Source organism: Hippocampus zosterae, chromosome 9 (genome assembly GCF_025434085.1).
Source record: "Hippocampus zosterae strain Florida chromosome 9, ASM2543408v3, whole genome shotgun sequence".
NCBI lineage: Eukaryota > Metazoa > Chordata > Actinopteri > Syngnathiformes > Syngnathidae > Hippocampus > Hippocampus zosterae.
The window spans coordinates 16,248,560-16,265,383 of NC_067459.1; the positions used below are offsets into that span (position 1 = coordinate 16,248,560).

Consider the following 16,824-nt stretch of genomic DNA (forward strand, 5'->3'; position numbering starts at 1 on the left):
CTGCTGACCAAGTAAAAGTTGTCTTTGTCACAAAAAAATGACTGCTTCCTATGTTCCAATCCCCAATGATTAGCTCACAGAGATATTCTTTACTTACTCTGCATTTGACATTAACAGGAAATGTTATTTTCCAGAGTATTACAATGACTCACTGATCACGTCAATGTTGTTTGTGTAACAAACTACTGGAAAATAATGTGATATTTTGCTCATCCCCAATTAACAGATTATTACGATTTAAACCAGTATTGAAAATGAACATCCAAAACTGCAATTAAAACTACAAAACATTGCGAGACATTACTATTATTTCCCAGTGGAAAGACAACACCTGAGAGAGGGGCAACACACTTTGTGAAGTCCATAAGCATTATTTACAGTTCACGACACCTTGTTTCAGAAGTTTCCTGCTACCGTTTCACTGCAAAACCGAACACCAATTAGTAGTGAAAAATATTCGCAAAGGACTACCAGACTTTGCAAATAACACTCAGCTGCATGCCTCCAATGTCTCCACCTGACAAATTTCTGTACCATCTCATGGGCAGCACAATTTAACTCCAACTTCTAAATTCTGTCACTCAAGAATGCACCTCTTAAGTTCCCCATTTTACTTTGCCATCTCTTGTTCAGTTGCAGTTCATGTTGCTGACATCAGACGTTGCATGCCAGATTGAAGCAGGGTTAAATAATAATGTTGGGGTCTATCGACCACTCACATGATACATTTGAGTAAGGGCATATAAAACAACATAGGTAGTGCGGCTGTGATCACCCAAAAGCTGAGCAAGGCTGATGACCATGTAGAATTAAAACAACTCGCACAAGCTACGAAAAACATCTGTCAGAAGCATCTTGAACCTAGAATATTCCTATTTACAGTTTTTTTTTAAATGCAAGCTTGCAGTGAATATTTATTTACACACATTTGTGTCCGAGTTTATTGTGATTTAAGGATTGTTCCGCTATTTTGGTGACCTTGGGGGAATGTTCTGTTCTTTGCCACTCCTTCTGATTCCACGCTGAGGAGAAAATGTTTTGCCTGTGTTTCCGCTTGCATTTCTGGGATGCTCCCAAATCTTTAGCCCTGCACCTCCGCTTCGACCGGAGCGCTTATAACCATAAAATGTGCGAGTGGCTTGCCGGTGAGGGCAGCTGTCTCCACGTTTGTCCGGTGTATTTGCAGCATCCCTGGTATTGGCATGAGGATCCTCCCCTCTATTAAGCTCTTGAAGAGGCTGGACGGCCGTAGAGACAGGTGGTGCCGGTGAGGGTGTTTGTGCTGGTGGTCCATCTTTAGCCAGTCGCTGGCAGACCTCTGCATAGCTGAGCTTTTTTGGCTCCTGGTTAAAAGTAAAAAAAAAGGAAATGGATACATGTCAAGGGACACATTTGAGACCATGATTGCTTATACAGTACTCAACGTCATTACTATAAGTCTGTGGGTTGGACAGTTCTGTTGAAAATAAATTCCTGTTTCCGCATTAAAATTCCTGGATGTTCATTAACTCACTTAATGCCAGCCATTTTTGAACAATTTGACACATTTTTGAAGGCCTCCAGAAAATATAGGTCTGTCGCTGTATAAGCATTGAACGTACCAAAAGAAAGCTTTAAACCTCTTATTTCATTAGGAATAAAAAGACAAAGAAAAAACATTTCTACCTTTTACCATTCACATAGTAAACAGCAGTTGAAATTGCTAGTTCTCTTGAAAATACTCGTTTCCAAGAAAAATTCTGAGAAAAAGCTTTTTGTGAAAGGACACATTTCAAGCATAACTTTCACTTGACCTGTTCTGAGGTGTCAAACGGGGGAGTTGGTACTTCAAGGACAGTCTGGCTACACGTGGAAGATGCGTGTTCCGTTGGGCTAACAAGCTTGATGCAAGATGACACTTTTTCCATTGGAAGAGTAATGTCGGCCTCACCCACATCCTCGACCGGTGAAGAAATTCTAAAGCACAAGGGATTACATATAAATATGTGGTAATTATTTAACTTGTGTTGAACACTAGGTATCCGGGAAAATTGCACCTTGTAACAAGTAGGGTTGGTTTCTGAGTGACCTCTGCAGTAGGTGTCACATCTGGGCTAACAGGACTTGAAGCTGAAGGTTCTGAGATGTTTGATGGTTTCGTTTCATTTACCTTGTTGCATACAGCCTTAGAAGTGGGTAAACGTACAGTTGACATGAGTGTCCAGGTAGAAGTTGGTTATCAGGGGGATCATTAGTAGTTACCTTGTTGGTCACTTTAAGACCACGTACGACATCAGACAGACGCATCTCCGGTGTCTTCTCTTCTGTTACACTAACCACGCATCCTGGCAATGGAGGGAAATTGGAAGCTGCCAGGTCAAACTTTGGCGGAGGCGGCACCTCGACTTCTGTCACAGGACTAGGCTTCTGTTGTAGTCATTTAGGTAAATGATCACATTTTAGATGCATAAAAGTGTTTTAAATATAATTATTATAAATTATACAAGGTGCTGACCGTGGTATGTTCATCATCTCTTTTCCTCCTCATGCTCCTGTAGTTGTTAATTCTCCTGAAATAAAAGCAAAATTGTCAATTGCTTTCCCCACTTTGAGAGGCACGTAAGGAGAGAAATGACTAATGCTGCTGTTGTAAAATCTCAACATGAATTAAGAGGAGTTTTACAGACCTAGTTCTTACATCCCCGCTCATATCCCCACTGGACATTGTGTCCTTCGGGGAAGTGTTTTTTGGGCTTAGGGAGGGCAGGCTGGCTGAAGTGGTAGCAATTAAGATCCCTGGTGCCTGAAGGGGCTGTGAGGTCACAGGCCTCAACAGACCATCCATCAATGCTGGGGGAGCGATTGGAGGGGTTATGAGCGCGTCACCAGGCCTAAAGTGTCCCTTTAAATGATTCCTGGGGACACAGCAAGGACCCATTTATTGAACAGCACATCCAAATGTTACACATGCATGCACAGAAGACAGTTATCAGGGGATAAATCAGACATTAAGGGGTTAAAAGTAGGAGTTGAACCAGCCAGTCAACGAGTCGAAATTTAAAGCTCCGAGTCGACTTGCTAATCATGTATATTTGACATTTCGCCTTCCAATCGACTAGTTTATGAAGAGCATTTTCATATCGCCCGACTGCTGCTGTTGCCTTGACCCATATTCGAGTCGCAAAATGTCTAGCCAACAAGGCAAAAGTCTTCATACATTGGCATGGGTCAAAGAGTTTCCAAATAAGTTGGTTGTGGATAAAGGAAGTGGTTTGTCTGGTTCGCTTTGGCTTTTCTAATCACCACTCCTCTTAAAATACCAGTGGGTTCATGGCACCGGCAGCTGGGAATGAGCGCAGCAGTGCAAAGACGCTCCATCTTCGGCGTCATGTTTTATCACTTGCAAAATATGCCACTCTACCCCCAAATACAATAAACGTGTATGTGAAACATAAAATGAGAACAGTGAACTTTTTTGACATTCTTCGACCACTAAAATAAATCTTTTAGCCGTTGAACCCCTGATACAGACCCATCTTAAAATCATGAATATCACCTACCGGTTCCTGCACAAAGGCGGATTAGAGCTTGAATTTGCTTTATAGTTTCCCACACTGTTGTAAGCAGTCATGAATCCATTGTTCGGGAAAGGTGCCTGGATGCCACAGTGGTAAAGTCAAAGTGAAAGAAAATTAAAATAAACTGTTTCAACTGTAACATACAGTATATGTTCATTTATCGCTTAAACAGAGAGTGAGTGCCGGAGATGACGACTGCACCCGTTTTAAGCTTATTCACAACCTGTTATTTACCATATGCTGTGATGTAAACTAAAGTATTATGTAACTTTGCAATAGTGTATGCTTCTACTTTCCATTGTCTTTAATTTTGCTTAGTTTTACTGTGCTCTCTGCCAGGTCAGCAATGCAAATGACAGAATCGATTTTATAATTCGCAAGGTTAAATTAAAAGAAAAACAATGTGATGATTGCTCTTACCAGAGGAGTTTCAAAGTAAGGCATTGTTGTAGCATTCCAGGACTGGGTAAGACCTGGATAGACCGGGTACTGCTGCTGAGCACTGTACACCTGCTGTATGTACAAAGGGGATCCATATGCAACATGAGGCGTGGCCTGCTGGTTGTACACACTGGAGTCCACGCTGCTGAAGCCCGGCTTACTAAAGAATGTGTTTATTGCCTTGATGCGAGCCTGGAAGGACAAAGCAGAAATAATGAGACTAGTGTTTCAAATGTGTGAATCATCAGCAATTCCAGCAAAAACATTCTAACTGTCGCCTTCGTCCCCTCAGATCTCATAATCTCACGGTCATTAGGCCATAAAACACTGCACTGACTGGGTGGGGGGGGGGCATATTAAGGGAAAAGATGGGAAGGCGAAGGAAGATGAAGAACAGAACTAGAGAGGAAAAAAACAGAAATGCAGAAAAGCAATGTTCCGCCCTAGTCAGTGTCAGTGCATCTGGGTCCTTCTAAGCGCGATACTGATCATCACCGGGGGATACAGCAGCAGTATTCAAGGGAGGACAAAAATGGGATGCAATCGATGAAAAGCACCACTAAACAAACTGTCAAAACACTTTACCAGAAGTGACAAGGTCTATTTACTAATCAAATTAACACTCAACTTACCATTATTGGTTTCCCCTGAAATATTTTCACTTCCTCCCGTAGATATCTGTAAGCCTGAGGACAGAAAAGATTCTTGCACTCAAAACAAGTACTATCCCTTTTCCACATATAATCCTTTATATGCCCCTTGCCATTAAGGGATTTTTCAAATAAAGTAATGTTCATCAATCAAATTCAGATTTTCGTAAATAACAAAAGCAATTGCATACCTTGAGTGCATCCATATCTGACTGAAACGTGATGTACCAGTTGCTGTTGTGTGCAAATTCAGCACTTAACATTTTTGGGCACTGTTCACTTTTAAAAAGAGCCTCCACCTCCTGTAAACGTTGCAAAGCATGTTTTACAGCTCTACTTGTTTACTCAACAATGAGCAATTTCATTCAATCAACACGACTTTTTCCCCCCCAAAACAAATATTGATCTATGCAAGCAGGTAAAATGATAGATGTTACAAGTGTGGAAAGTGTGAAAAGTTGTCGATATAAGTACATTTATTTTCAATGAAGGATCGTCTTTACCTCTACTGGTGTAGTCTCTGGCACCTCTCGCAAAATTATAATGGAGCGACTGTGATTTGGACGAACTTTCTCTCCAGCTTCATCCACTTGAACAAATTGCGATTCTGTAACCGAGACCAAGATGAAACCCAATTCAAGCAATTACTGAGGTACTTTGTTTACCAATCGATGATCTGAGTTTCAATTTATAATTTATATGCAAAAGGTTCAAAGTAAGTGCTGCCATTAAACAACGCTATGCTTTTGACATAAAACTCATACCTCTCAGCACATCCACGATGAGATCCATGTCGTTGGTGAGGGCTTTGATGTCCTCCTTGCAAGCGATGGCCCAGATTGGAACAAACTGCTCACTGTCCATCTCCGATATCAGGTATTGGTCAAGTGATAAGTTCTCTCTGGAAAAGAAAGTTTCTGAATAAGATCTGAAGACAATATGGGAGGAGAAATACATGAATCCCCTCCTAACAACGTCACGCAACCCACCTTGAAAAGCAGAACTCCAGTTTTTTCTTTAAAGACTCCCTCAAACTCTCAGACATAGGTTGTTGTTTTGTCTCATCGAGAGTTGACTCGCTTTGGGGGTTTAGGGCTGAATAGCCTGCATCAAATGGGTCAGTATCATTCATACTGCCTTGTGTGGGCACACAGGCATCAGTGTGATCAGGAAAGTCAGAGTCGCATCCTTTTCCCCCAAGAGAGAGAACATCAGGGTACTCTGAGATGGGAAGGCAAGGAGAGACGGCATATCACGATTTTTACAAAAGCAAAATATACAATTTCCTTTTCTGAAAATAAGAGTAAAACACTTCCGTGGCGGTACTAAACTTGAAAGACTATTAAGACAATCTCTTGTTGTCTGGTTGAGAGGGAGGAAATATCATATGTACTGTATGTTGCACAGCGCATTTGACAATAAAGTTGTACTTGACTTGACAACTCATACCTTCAGTCATGTCAGTGTTGTGAGGATAGGTCTGCAGCCAAGAGGAATAATCTGTCCCCTCCGAGATGTCATTCTGGTGGGCGGGAATCTCCTGCCACACTTTGGCATTGGGGTTCAGAACCGTTTCCTTGGTTGTCACCTATATTAGAAAAAGAAATGCACAGTTTGTGATGCAAATATTGTATTTATGAAAGACTATCAAAGACTGATTATCTTTGTGTTTCATCAAACTAAGGTACAGTCCTGCAAACGATTATTGCACCTATGAAGTTAAAGTCAATAAGTTGAATACTTTCTGTGGAATAAAATTAATCAAGGGAAACATTTGATTTTCTTGAAGTAACTTGTGTCTTATACTAAAGAGAAAATGACAAACAAGTGAAAAACAAAAATGGAAGAGAAAACTTAAAATGTGTTGTGCAGGCACACCCTTTCCTCAAAATCAGAATGCAAACACATTGTGACTCACCTTTGGTAGATCACAAATGAAAAATCACCTGCTCTAAGTTGTCTGTGCCCATATGATATGAATTTACCAATAAATGACTTTCGTTTTTAAAAAATCCATAACTTTCAAATATAAAACCAACAAAGGGTGTTGAGCTATCTCCAAAGACCTTGACATCCGTGTTTCAACTGTGCGTAATGTGATAATGAAGTTGGATAAACTGTCAACAACCTCTCTGGACGTGTGTTGGGATGGGTGGGTAATTTATAGCTGAAGTCTTCAAATGTTGGTGTAAATAAACACCACATCAAACATCCAAAGACCTGAAGGCCAAAGTGGCACAGTCTGGGGTCATGGCTTAAACAAGTACCATACGTCACACACTGAAACAAACAGGGCTTAATGGGCGAAGGCCAAGGAAAACACCATTCCTGAGGCAAAAACACAGAAAATGCAACGACTAATCTTTACCAAGTAGTGCCTGAACAAACCACAATCCTGGGATTAAGGGGAAAATTGGGAAATTCTTAGAAAATGTTCGATCGCAGATGGAACAAAAAATTAAGCTTTTTGTCAATGCACACCAACAGTTAACCTGAACCCTTGTTTACAGACGACACAATGAAACTAACAAAGAACAGCCTCCCAACAGTTAAATATGGTGTAATGGTGACGGGTTTAAAATGGCCAGGAATGAGTCCTGATCTCAATCTGATTGAAAATCTTTGGAATTATATGAAATCTGCCATTGGGCAAAATAAACCTGAAAACATTTAAGAGCTTGAACAAGTTCCAAAGGAAGAGTGGGAGAAAAAAAAAAGCTGAGAAGTACAAGAATCATACAGATGACTACAAGAAACCTTTGTAAGCGGTCATAACTGCCACAGGGTGTGCAACCAAATATTAAGAGAGGGGTGCCATTACTGTACTGCTGCATTTTGTTTCTTCTTTGGAATTAAAATATGTACGTTGAAAAAAAAACGTTTTATTTATTAAATTACATTGGACATCCAGTTGAAATGCCCCGATTATAGAAATCTGGTACATTTACATTTATTTCAGAAGATATTGTACAGATCATGCAAAAAACGAAGGTGTGCCAATAACAGTAGGCAGGACTACTATATATACTGTATATATACACACACACACACACACACACACACACACACACACACACACACACACACGCACACACACACACGTGTGCACATTTTCAGCATGACGTCTCTTGATACACTGGTGAAAGGACACTTTGATCCTCTCCTCTTTCATCTATATCTGCTTCAGACAACAAAGTGTATGCAGAAAAGTGGTGAAGATTGCACATGTCTGTGTCGTATGTGTTGTGTTGGGTTGTTTTTGTTATTTTGGCTTCAAATTGGCGCCGCACGAGTGGCTGCCTTTCCAGCAGCTCCTATATTTTGTTGCTCTACTTCTTCCTTTCATAACTTTGCTGCTGTGAATAGGGAATTTCTCCATTGTGATACAGTGCACTCCGCTTAATAGAACACCGGCGCTTAGTAGAGCAAAAGGCTCTGGAACGGATTTGCCTAATGCAATTTCCTATAAAGATACTCCGCTTAGTAGAACAGATCTCCGCTTAATAGAACAGGCCGTAAGCAATGAACATTGTAAACTAGTGGTTTTCGAAGTGTAGCTATCGCGATATTCTGTACCACTATCGCGAGAAAACGCGGTATTTCTAGCCGTATACAGTAACAGGTAGCACGCGTCACTCCACACATAGACACACGCACGTCACAATGGCTTCAACTTCATTCAAGAGACGAGGGCTATCACCTGCGGATAAGAAGGACATACTCAGACGATACGATGCATTGCCGGATTCTCAGAAGGTACGCCCGCGGTTTCCAGGACTTCCCTCTTATCCAGCGCATTGAGAGGGAAGTCAACCGCAAAATTACGGACTCCTGTTTCCAGACAAAAGTAACGAAATTTTTCTCGTGATTTGAGATGTTTGACTGAAGTTGATTAAAGTTGTTGTTTTGTTGTTTGATTAAAGATATGGACGTCCACAGTCGAAATATCTCTTCTAACTCGTCAGCAGGGGTTTGTCTGCGTGCATAACTTGGTCGTCGACGTGTCTGAAGGTGTACCTAATAAAGTGTCTCCGGTTAATAGAAACCCCGCTTAGTAGAACAGAAGCGCTTCGGCCCAATGGTGTTCTATTAAGCGGAGTGCACTGTACTAATAAAAGTTTTCTTATCTTATATCCATCCATTTTCCGAACCGCTTGATCCTCACTAGGGTCGCGGGGGGTGCCGGAGCCTATCCCAGCCGTCTTCGGGCAGGAGGCGGAGGACACCCTGAATCAGTTGCCAGCCAATCGCAGGGCACACAGAGACGAACAACCATCCACGCTCACACTCACACCTAGGGACAATTTAGAGCGTCCAATCATGCATGTTATTGGAATGTGGGAGGAAACCGGAACACCCGGAGAAAACCCACGCAGGCCACACAGGGAGGCCAGAGCTGGAATTGAACCTCTGCACTGTGAGGTCGATGCGCTAACCACTGGACCCTGTGAGTTCCATTTTTGAGAAATTTGATTTGCTAACCACTGGACTACCGGGCCGCCCAGTGTGTGTGTGTTTTAAGGGTGTGGAAAATAATCGATATTAATTGATACATCGATGTGCGCGATGCGAGTGCATCGGCTCATTCACTGGGTACGACGCGATTGACGGGTGAAATCGAGATTCATCACGATGCATTGGTGGGTATCGGTAAAATCCGATTCAAGCACCGTTTTATTAATGTTAAACGTCACCTATCTGCCCTTTCCTAGGCGCAATGAATGCACCATCATTACTTTGCGTTTTGTGTTGAATACGGACGGAAGCCGTGAGTGTACATACAGTCCAGTACACTACTTGCGGAATTTCGCGCAAGCAGCAGCAAGGAAACTACTTTATTTAATGCACTCGCGACATTCAGATATTATGTTTGGAAATACTACGGCTTCGAAAAGAAAGATGGAAAGCTTGATAAAACCTCGGTAATTTGCAAAGAATGTCGCACTACAAAGGCATACAACGGCAGCGCCACAAATATGCAGACCACTTAAAACAATGGCACCACATCACCGACAAGGTTCCCTCCCCGTCCAGTTCCTGGTTGGACACCGGAGAATCTTGGCAAACCAGGTCAGGATCAGAAAAAAAAAATCACCTCTTATTTTGGGGGTCCCTTTGCAGCTCACTGTGACCGCGCAAGGAAAAACTATATATTGATGATTCTTTTGGACATTTCATTTTGACACTCAGTGAGAGTGGTCTGTGTACGCTACAATACACACAGCAGCTTTGAGGCTGTGACTGCCACATTGTTCCAATTGTATTTTTTACTGTCCTATGGAGATGGATATTTCATATAAGACACTCAGTGAGTAGTCTGTTTGTGTTTACACTACAGCAACAGCTGTGAGTCTCAGGTGCCAAATTGTTTACATTTTCTTTGCACAAAACCCAATTGTGAAAGGGATTAAATAAGTTGTTTTACACGTTCTACTGTTTATAAGGAATAAAGTGGTCTACTTTTTGCAATACCATACTTTTTTATACTCTTTTTTAAAACTTTTCTTTGCGCATTTGCATCATGTTTAATTGCACACACAATATCACAACAAATTGCACTGCATCGTATCGGATCACATTGATTTGAACTAAATGTGTATCGCATCGTATCACATGGTGAAGACGGTGAAACGTATCGCATTGTGTCGCCAGAAAATTCCATGCATCGTTTAAGTATCGCATCGCTGGTAGTGCATCGAGATGTGTATCGAATCGTCCTCAGTGCTGAGATTCGCATCCCTAGTGTGTATGTGTATGTGTATATATATATTGACTGTGCCGCGTTAATCTTGCGAGAAAAAATTTATATAGAGCTGTCAGTTTAGCGCATTTTTATTGACATTAATTTAAATGAATTTTAACGGGATTAAATTTTTTCTCGCGAGATTAACGCGGCACAGTCACAAGCGGATGTTACGTTGTTCTATAAATAAACCAGAAACAAAACAAGCACGCTGCAGAAGTCCACGCCCATGTCTGTTTTGCCAGCCACGGCAGCGCGAGACACCGAAAATGGATACTTAGAGTTTATGAATGGAAAGTTTACTTTTAAAAAGTTGCCAGATTGTGCCTCTGACAAGACCAAAGTTACCTGTTCTTCTCTCTCTGTGTATCATACAGGTATACGATGTATGCCACTGACGCGATTGTTACTTTTTTGGAACCATTTTGTGTGGAAGGTTATAGCGTCCATGTAAATTGAGCGGGTGGAGTTCGTCTGACAGTGACAGTGCTGCTGTGGTAGCGACCTAGCGAAAATAAAAGGTCTCCAGTGTTGTCATCGAACCAAGTGTAGTCATCCGAAATGAGGTCCACACAAAAACTGTAGAGACTTCCGCGCAAGAAGGACCAACACAATCAACATAGCCTGACTGCGTTAGGGGGAGTGAAACCCCCCTCTTTCAGAAGTGCATGCGCTTTTTTGTACGGCGGGCAGTTTTGAATACAGCGGCACATAAAGAACACTGGTGTCCGGTGTCTCGTTATTCTTCAACAAACATACAGAAACAGACTGCTGTGTTCAAAGTAAACTTGAGAAAAACGAAGTATGCAACCATGGTTTAAATCTACTATAGGCAGAGTACTAGTTTTCCTTAGATGTGCACTTTATAATGTTATATTGCTGTTTTGATTTCATTAAAAAAAAAGCTGCTAAAGCAGCTGTTGTGTGACAAAATATTTTGTTTCACTGTTGTTGATGGACAGTAATATTGTGTGAAAGATTATGTGTGAATAACTGCTCCAAGTGAAAAATGTTCATGTAAAATTGAAAATCGAAATTGTTATTTCAGTAAATATTTGCATTTGGCACATAGAAAACTGATTCATGATTCCAAGCTGATGAGCATTAAAATGGGGGAAAAATAGGACAAAAAATGTAAAAGGAAATTCAGAAACAATAAAAAATGTGTGAGTAACCCCAATAGTTTTTTTAGTTCATTTGAGTTAATTATGACAGTTGCATTTTTAATTAGACTAAATATTTTAATCGTTTGACAGCTCTAATTATATATATATATATATATATATATATATACAATTTTTATTATTTACTGACAAAACCAGTAAATGAATACAACCAAATTGCATATTTTCTGCATTTTTAATCTGAAATGTCCCCTTTTCGATTAAAAAACGGGGGGTCAGAAATTTGTTTACTTTAAAAGATTCTGAATAATCGCCTTTTGAAGCAATTTTCAGTTGCACTTGGGAGCCTGAATATATGAATCACATAACAAAACGATAACGCCACGGCAGTGAACAATCTCAAAATTTCATGTTAACATGACTACATACATACCAGTCATTCATCTTTTACATGCAACACCCATCAGCCAAGTAAAATCCACGTTCACCGTTCAATATAGTCACGTCAACCGGTAAAGCAAGGGAAAGGACTCATTAACCTGAGCTCCAATAATCCGGTTTGGTTCACACGCCTACTACGCACACACAAAATGATCCTCATTGGTTTCCGCATGCCGGTTCGGCCGCCTATCAGACGCTCCATTCAACGCGAAAGCCTTTCATCCAGCCCAAAACCCGACGGGCTTTTCGAAACACATGGCGCTGATGTTAAACTAACAAAAAGGGTCTCCTAACGTCTTCGCTAGGCTGTTTAAATTAATCCAATGCGGCCCCGTTAGATAGCAAATGCATTTCAGGTGCAGAAATAAATAGTCTGAGGTTAATTTCTTTCAATTGTCACACCGTAACCTTCAGCTCTACGCTCTTTGATAGCCAATTAGCCCCATACCTAGCTTGAGTTGTATAACAGCTACCACTGCGAGTCACGTGTAGGCCTGTAACCGGCTGATCTTTACACATATATTCCAACTCCAAAGTGAATAAAGAAAACGCCATGCCACCGGGATCGTGTCACATTAAATAAACTTGCTCATAAATAGTCCGTCCATAAACGACAATTTGTTTTAAGACGCCGTTTGCCAAGACAGTCGAACACCACGGAGCGGCCGTGGCTAGCTAACTGGCTTATGTTTACTAGTTGACCGTGACTTCTTGTTCACCTTTCAAAGGTTACACATCGGGCATTGCACGGGGTTGAAATTGTTAACCAAAATATACCTCGTACTTACAAAGCCAACAGAAAGCGAAGGGCGTTGGTATAAAGTTACAAGAACCGCTGTGCAGTTTAAGTGTAACTGATGAGGGTGATGTATTAAAAAGGAGGAACAGGTTGTTGCCCGTTAGCTAGCGTCGAAGCTAGGCCAAAAACTTACCATGTTTGGAGTGAATATTAAGACGACCTCCGATTCAGTTCGCAGTTGTACAACGATGTCCAATTGGTTTTAGACTTCTGAATGAGGCTCTTTAGACATCGACCACACTTCACCGGAGTGCGGCTTTTTCCTCAACTACCGTATCCCCGGTAACACGCCAAGCCCAAACACGAGGAGCAGCGTACACCCCAGACTCCGACTTTTAGGCACACGGACAGCTATATTCTAAATTGTTCAGAATTAAAAGGAAATTCCCATGCTACGACCTTATCCTCATTTGAAATGAGTGGCTTCAAATATTCGTGCAGCATGTGACAGCTACGTCGTCTGCCTACAATTCGCTACCTGCAGCTCCTTAGGGCGGCACTTCGTCTCCTTAGCGACATCTATGGTCACAATACGACTATTCAGAGCGTGTTCTCCAGAACAGTGGTCCCCTACCTTGATTGAGCAAATGCGCTTTTTTTAAATTTGAAAATTCGCACGGCACACCACCAAACATGAATGTCACAAAGGAGGATACATATATCCATTTCATACATTTTGCCATCTAATAGATCATTTATTCGTTCTTTCGGTCACTATGCAATGCTGGCAGAGATTGGACAGATACATTATTTGGTATTAAGAAATACTTTTCTCACCATTTAAGTTAAATCTGTTAAGTTTCCGCGGCACACCATGAGAGCTCTCACTGCACACTTCTGCCCCGCCACAAAGGTCGGGAATCACTGTTCTAGTCGAGAGTGCTCCAACCACAATCAATCTGGAGAGTTACAAAGCCATTCCTAAAGCTTTAGGACTCCAGTGAACCGTGGTGAGAGCATTTCAGACGAGGGCAAACACTTTTTCAAAGCACGATATCGTATGTATGGCAATAGCGACACAGCTCCATCAATATAAAAAAGTGTTTTTTGGAAAGGAATTTTTATTCATGAGGATGGGGGATCAGCGTAAGCAATTATAGGACACAACATGAATTGTTTTCATGGTGAGGAAAAAATAATCCATCCAATTATTTTCTGTAGCACAAATCCTCACCGGGTGAACTGGAACCCATCTTGATTTGAGGTAAAAAGCCAAATAAAGCCTGAACTTGTCGCACATACAAAGGCTTTGATGTGTAAATGATGTCATGGCATTAATGTCCAACTGATCCAAGGCAATATATTCATGGTATCTCGCGATCGCTATGATATTCATTGTCCTTGGCATTTAGGTCAGCACCAAACATGCACATTGCTGTGACGTACTCCCCTTGCTGCCCACTTCTTTTGAGTTGCAAAGTGATTCTTGTCTCATTACAGTATTTCAGATGAGCAATTCATAATAAAAAGAGTTTCAGAGAGATGGGTGTGGCAGCAATGACAAGCATGTGGATTAACAGTCATTTCACATAACTGACCTACAGTATATTCTTGTTGTAATTCATATTGCAGTTAACACTGTAAATTTTCCAATTCAACCTTCTCTACTGATAAGGTTTTAGGTTACCGTTAGTTTAAATTCTTTATCTAGAGTTTAAGCTCTTGGCCTGGGCAATAATTTGTTTGTATTTACTGTGTGCCATAACCTCGAGCTGCTGAATTGTTTCAGTTGCTAAACTGCATTCCACCGATGGATGTTAGATGTTGTTGTAAAATGTTTACAGTGACAATTAAGTGTATCTCATCTTTATCTTTATGCTGTAATGGTTTGAGACTCTTTGTTGTTGGGCTATGTAGTCAAACAGTTGTGAGAACACAATCGAATCGTGTAGAACTCAAGTCACAATACAGTACCCTGGTGTATTGGTGTGTTGTGTGAATCAAAAAAGTGAAATAATCCAATTTCACTAAATTGGTCTACAAAATATGAGTCACTACAAATACGGTATCTTTCTTTATCTATCTTTGCCAGTGACGTCTAGTTGACAGGCAGAAATGTTCCATTATATTGTAGAAAGTACACTTATCCTGTGGAACAGGTCTAAAACGCTTGATGAAAAAAAAAAGATAAACATCTTTGCGGCTTAGTGTCAGAAAGCGATGACCAATCGTTATCAAAATTCACAAGCACATCTCCACTTCAATCTCTGAATATATCAAAACAATCGACCCAATATTTTGGATTTTATGGGCAGTAAAGGTTTTCTTCTTGGGGGGGGGGGATTAACGTCACTTGATTTCAGAAAACTACGACCAATCGCCCCCAAAATTCATGAGGACATCTGTCCGTAGCCCACATCAATTTACAAGAATATCAAACGATCCTACAATTTGAGATGTTATGGACATTACAGTCTTCCTCTCCATAGGTGACTGCTGAAGCTTTATGTTGCTTATTGAGGAAAACCTTTAATGTCCATAAGATCTCAAACATTGAGGCGATTGTTTCGATATTTTCGCATTGATGTGGGCACAGGTCGAAATGTGCACATGAATTTTGGTGACACTAGGTCGCAGTTTCCACAAGGAAACTACAGGTAGTTGGAGTTGCAGTTTGAATGAGTTGTGATGGCAGTTGGGAGACATAAAACATGCAGGGCAGCGGCCCACGAGGACCGGAGCTGGACATGCATGTGTCAAACGAAACTGTCCCTGTATAACCACCTGTTACGAGTCACACAACAGAATATAGCTTTGTCTTGAACTAAACTCGCCTCATGCCACGGAAGTAAATTTGCTAGTCATCAATTTTCCAGTACCTGCGTAGACTACACACGAAAGTACACAGAACCCTTTTGTGGCATGTTTAGTGGTGTGCCGTGAGGATATTTATGATGTAAAACGTGTGCCATGTCTCAATAATGGTTGGGAAAGACCAGAAAACTAGTTACATGCAAAGCTCTTGTTCTACTATAAATGTTGTGCTGCTACCTTCTGAAACTTTCCAAAAATAGAAGGAACCTTCCCCGTCAACACACCTTTTTAAAATTAGGAGACAGCTGAAAAATATGACCTTCCAAATATTTCTGTACACTCTCAATTATACTTAACTCGCTCCTGCGGCCTGGGATTGTGCTTTCTGTCAAAGGTTTCTCTTCCCGGGCAGAAAATTATTCCTTCCCCTTGAAGGACAATGTCTTCGCACTGAACGGTCCCAGTCAGTCACACTTGGAACCACCCCCACCAATCAAGTGAGTCTTTGAGCTACGACGTCATCAATAACTGGGCCCCTGCGCTCCATCACGTCATGGCCGTTCAAAGGCTGCGCCGCCTATTATACTTTACATATTTCCCTCCGCCAAGGTGACTGTGCGTGCGTCACTGTTTGTCAGCAGGAATACGTAAACAGTACAATGAAGGGGAGGGATATGCTAACACACAAGTGGTGCTCTCACACTATATTATTTACTGTAAGTAAAAGTAGCCTATGATACTTGTCCAAAAACAACATAGCTAAGTCTTCGTATCGATGCAATGTACTTAAGTATAAAGTTATACACACTGAAATGTGGCTCACTACAAAAGTAAAAAAATTCTTGGGTCCATAATGTACATCGTCGTTTTGATTCTAAAATTGAGCAATCCCGCCGTTTTTTACTGACTTGGATAGGCATTTACTGACTCGCACTGGCAGGGATCAAAAATCACTGGAGGCAAGTTTTGCTAGCAAGCTAAATACTGACTGGATAATAGGGACTGAATATAACAACATATTTGGTTATTTTCGATTTTTTTTCACTCGTTTGTAGCATTTGACATTTGTGTTGGTTATTTTCGATTTTTTTTCACTCGTTTGTAGCATTTGACATTTGTGTTTGCAAGGAGCAAAATGAACAAAAACATTTGGGGGGGAATTCTAAATGCTTGTAGGCTTTCGGCAGAGAAACACACACAAGGCATTCAACATGTACAGTATCATTCTCATAGTCGACAACATTATTAAACAATTCTCTTGAATAAGGCCACAGATGGGGAATATCTTGTTTCTCCCACCTGATCTCAACCTCAG

At 41.1% G+C, this 16,824-nt stretch overlaps 1 protein-coding gene across 1 annotated transcript; it reads right to left on the bottom strand.

Moving 5' to 3' along the window:
• Positions 1-69: 69 nt before the first annotated feature.
• larp4ab (La ribonucleoprotein 4Ab) lies at positions 70-13,268 on the bottom strand. The gene is made up of 15 exons (XM_052077251.1): positions 12,889-13,268; positions 6,098-6,236; positions 5,638-5,869; positions 5,413-5,549; positions 5,152-5,255; positions 4,840-4,950; positions 4,631-4,684; positions 3,978-4,190; positions 3,540-3,634; positions 2,667-2,894; positions 2,495-2,549; positions 2,242-2,406; positions 2,037-2,164; positions 1,794-1,956; positions 70-1,343 (listed from the first exon to the last, which is right to left on the bottom strand). Exons 1-15 carry the CDS (start codon positions 12,889-12,891, stop codon positions 966-968), a joined length of 2,205 nt encoding a protein of 734 aa, XP_051933211.1. The 5' UTR covers positions 12,892-13,268; the 3' UTR covers positions 70-965.
• Between the last annotated feature and the right edge of the window lie 3,556 nt (positions 13,269-16,824).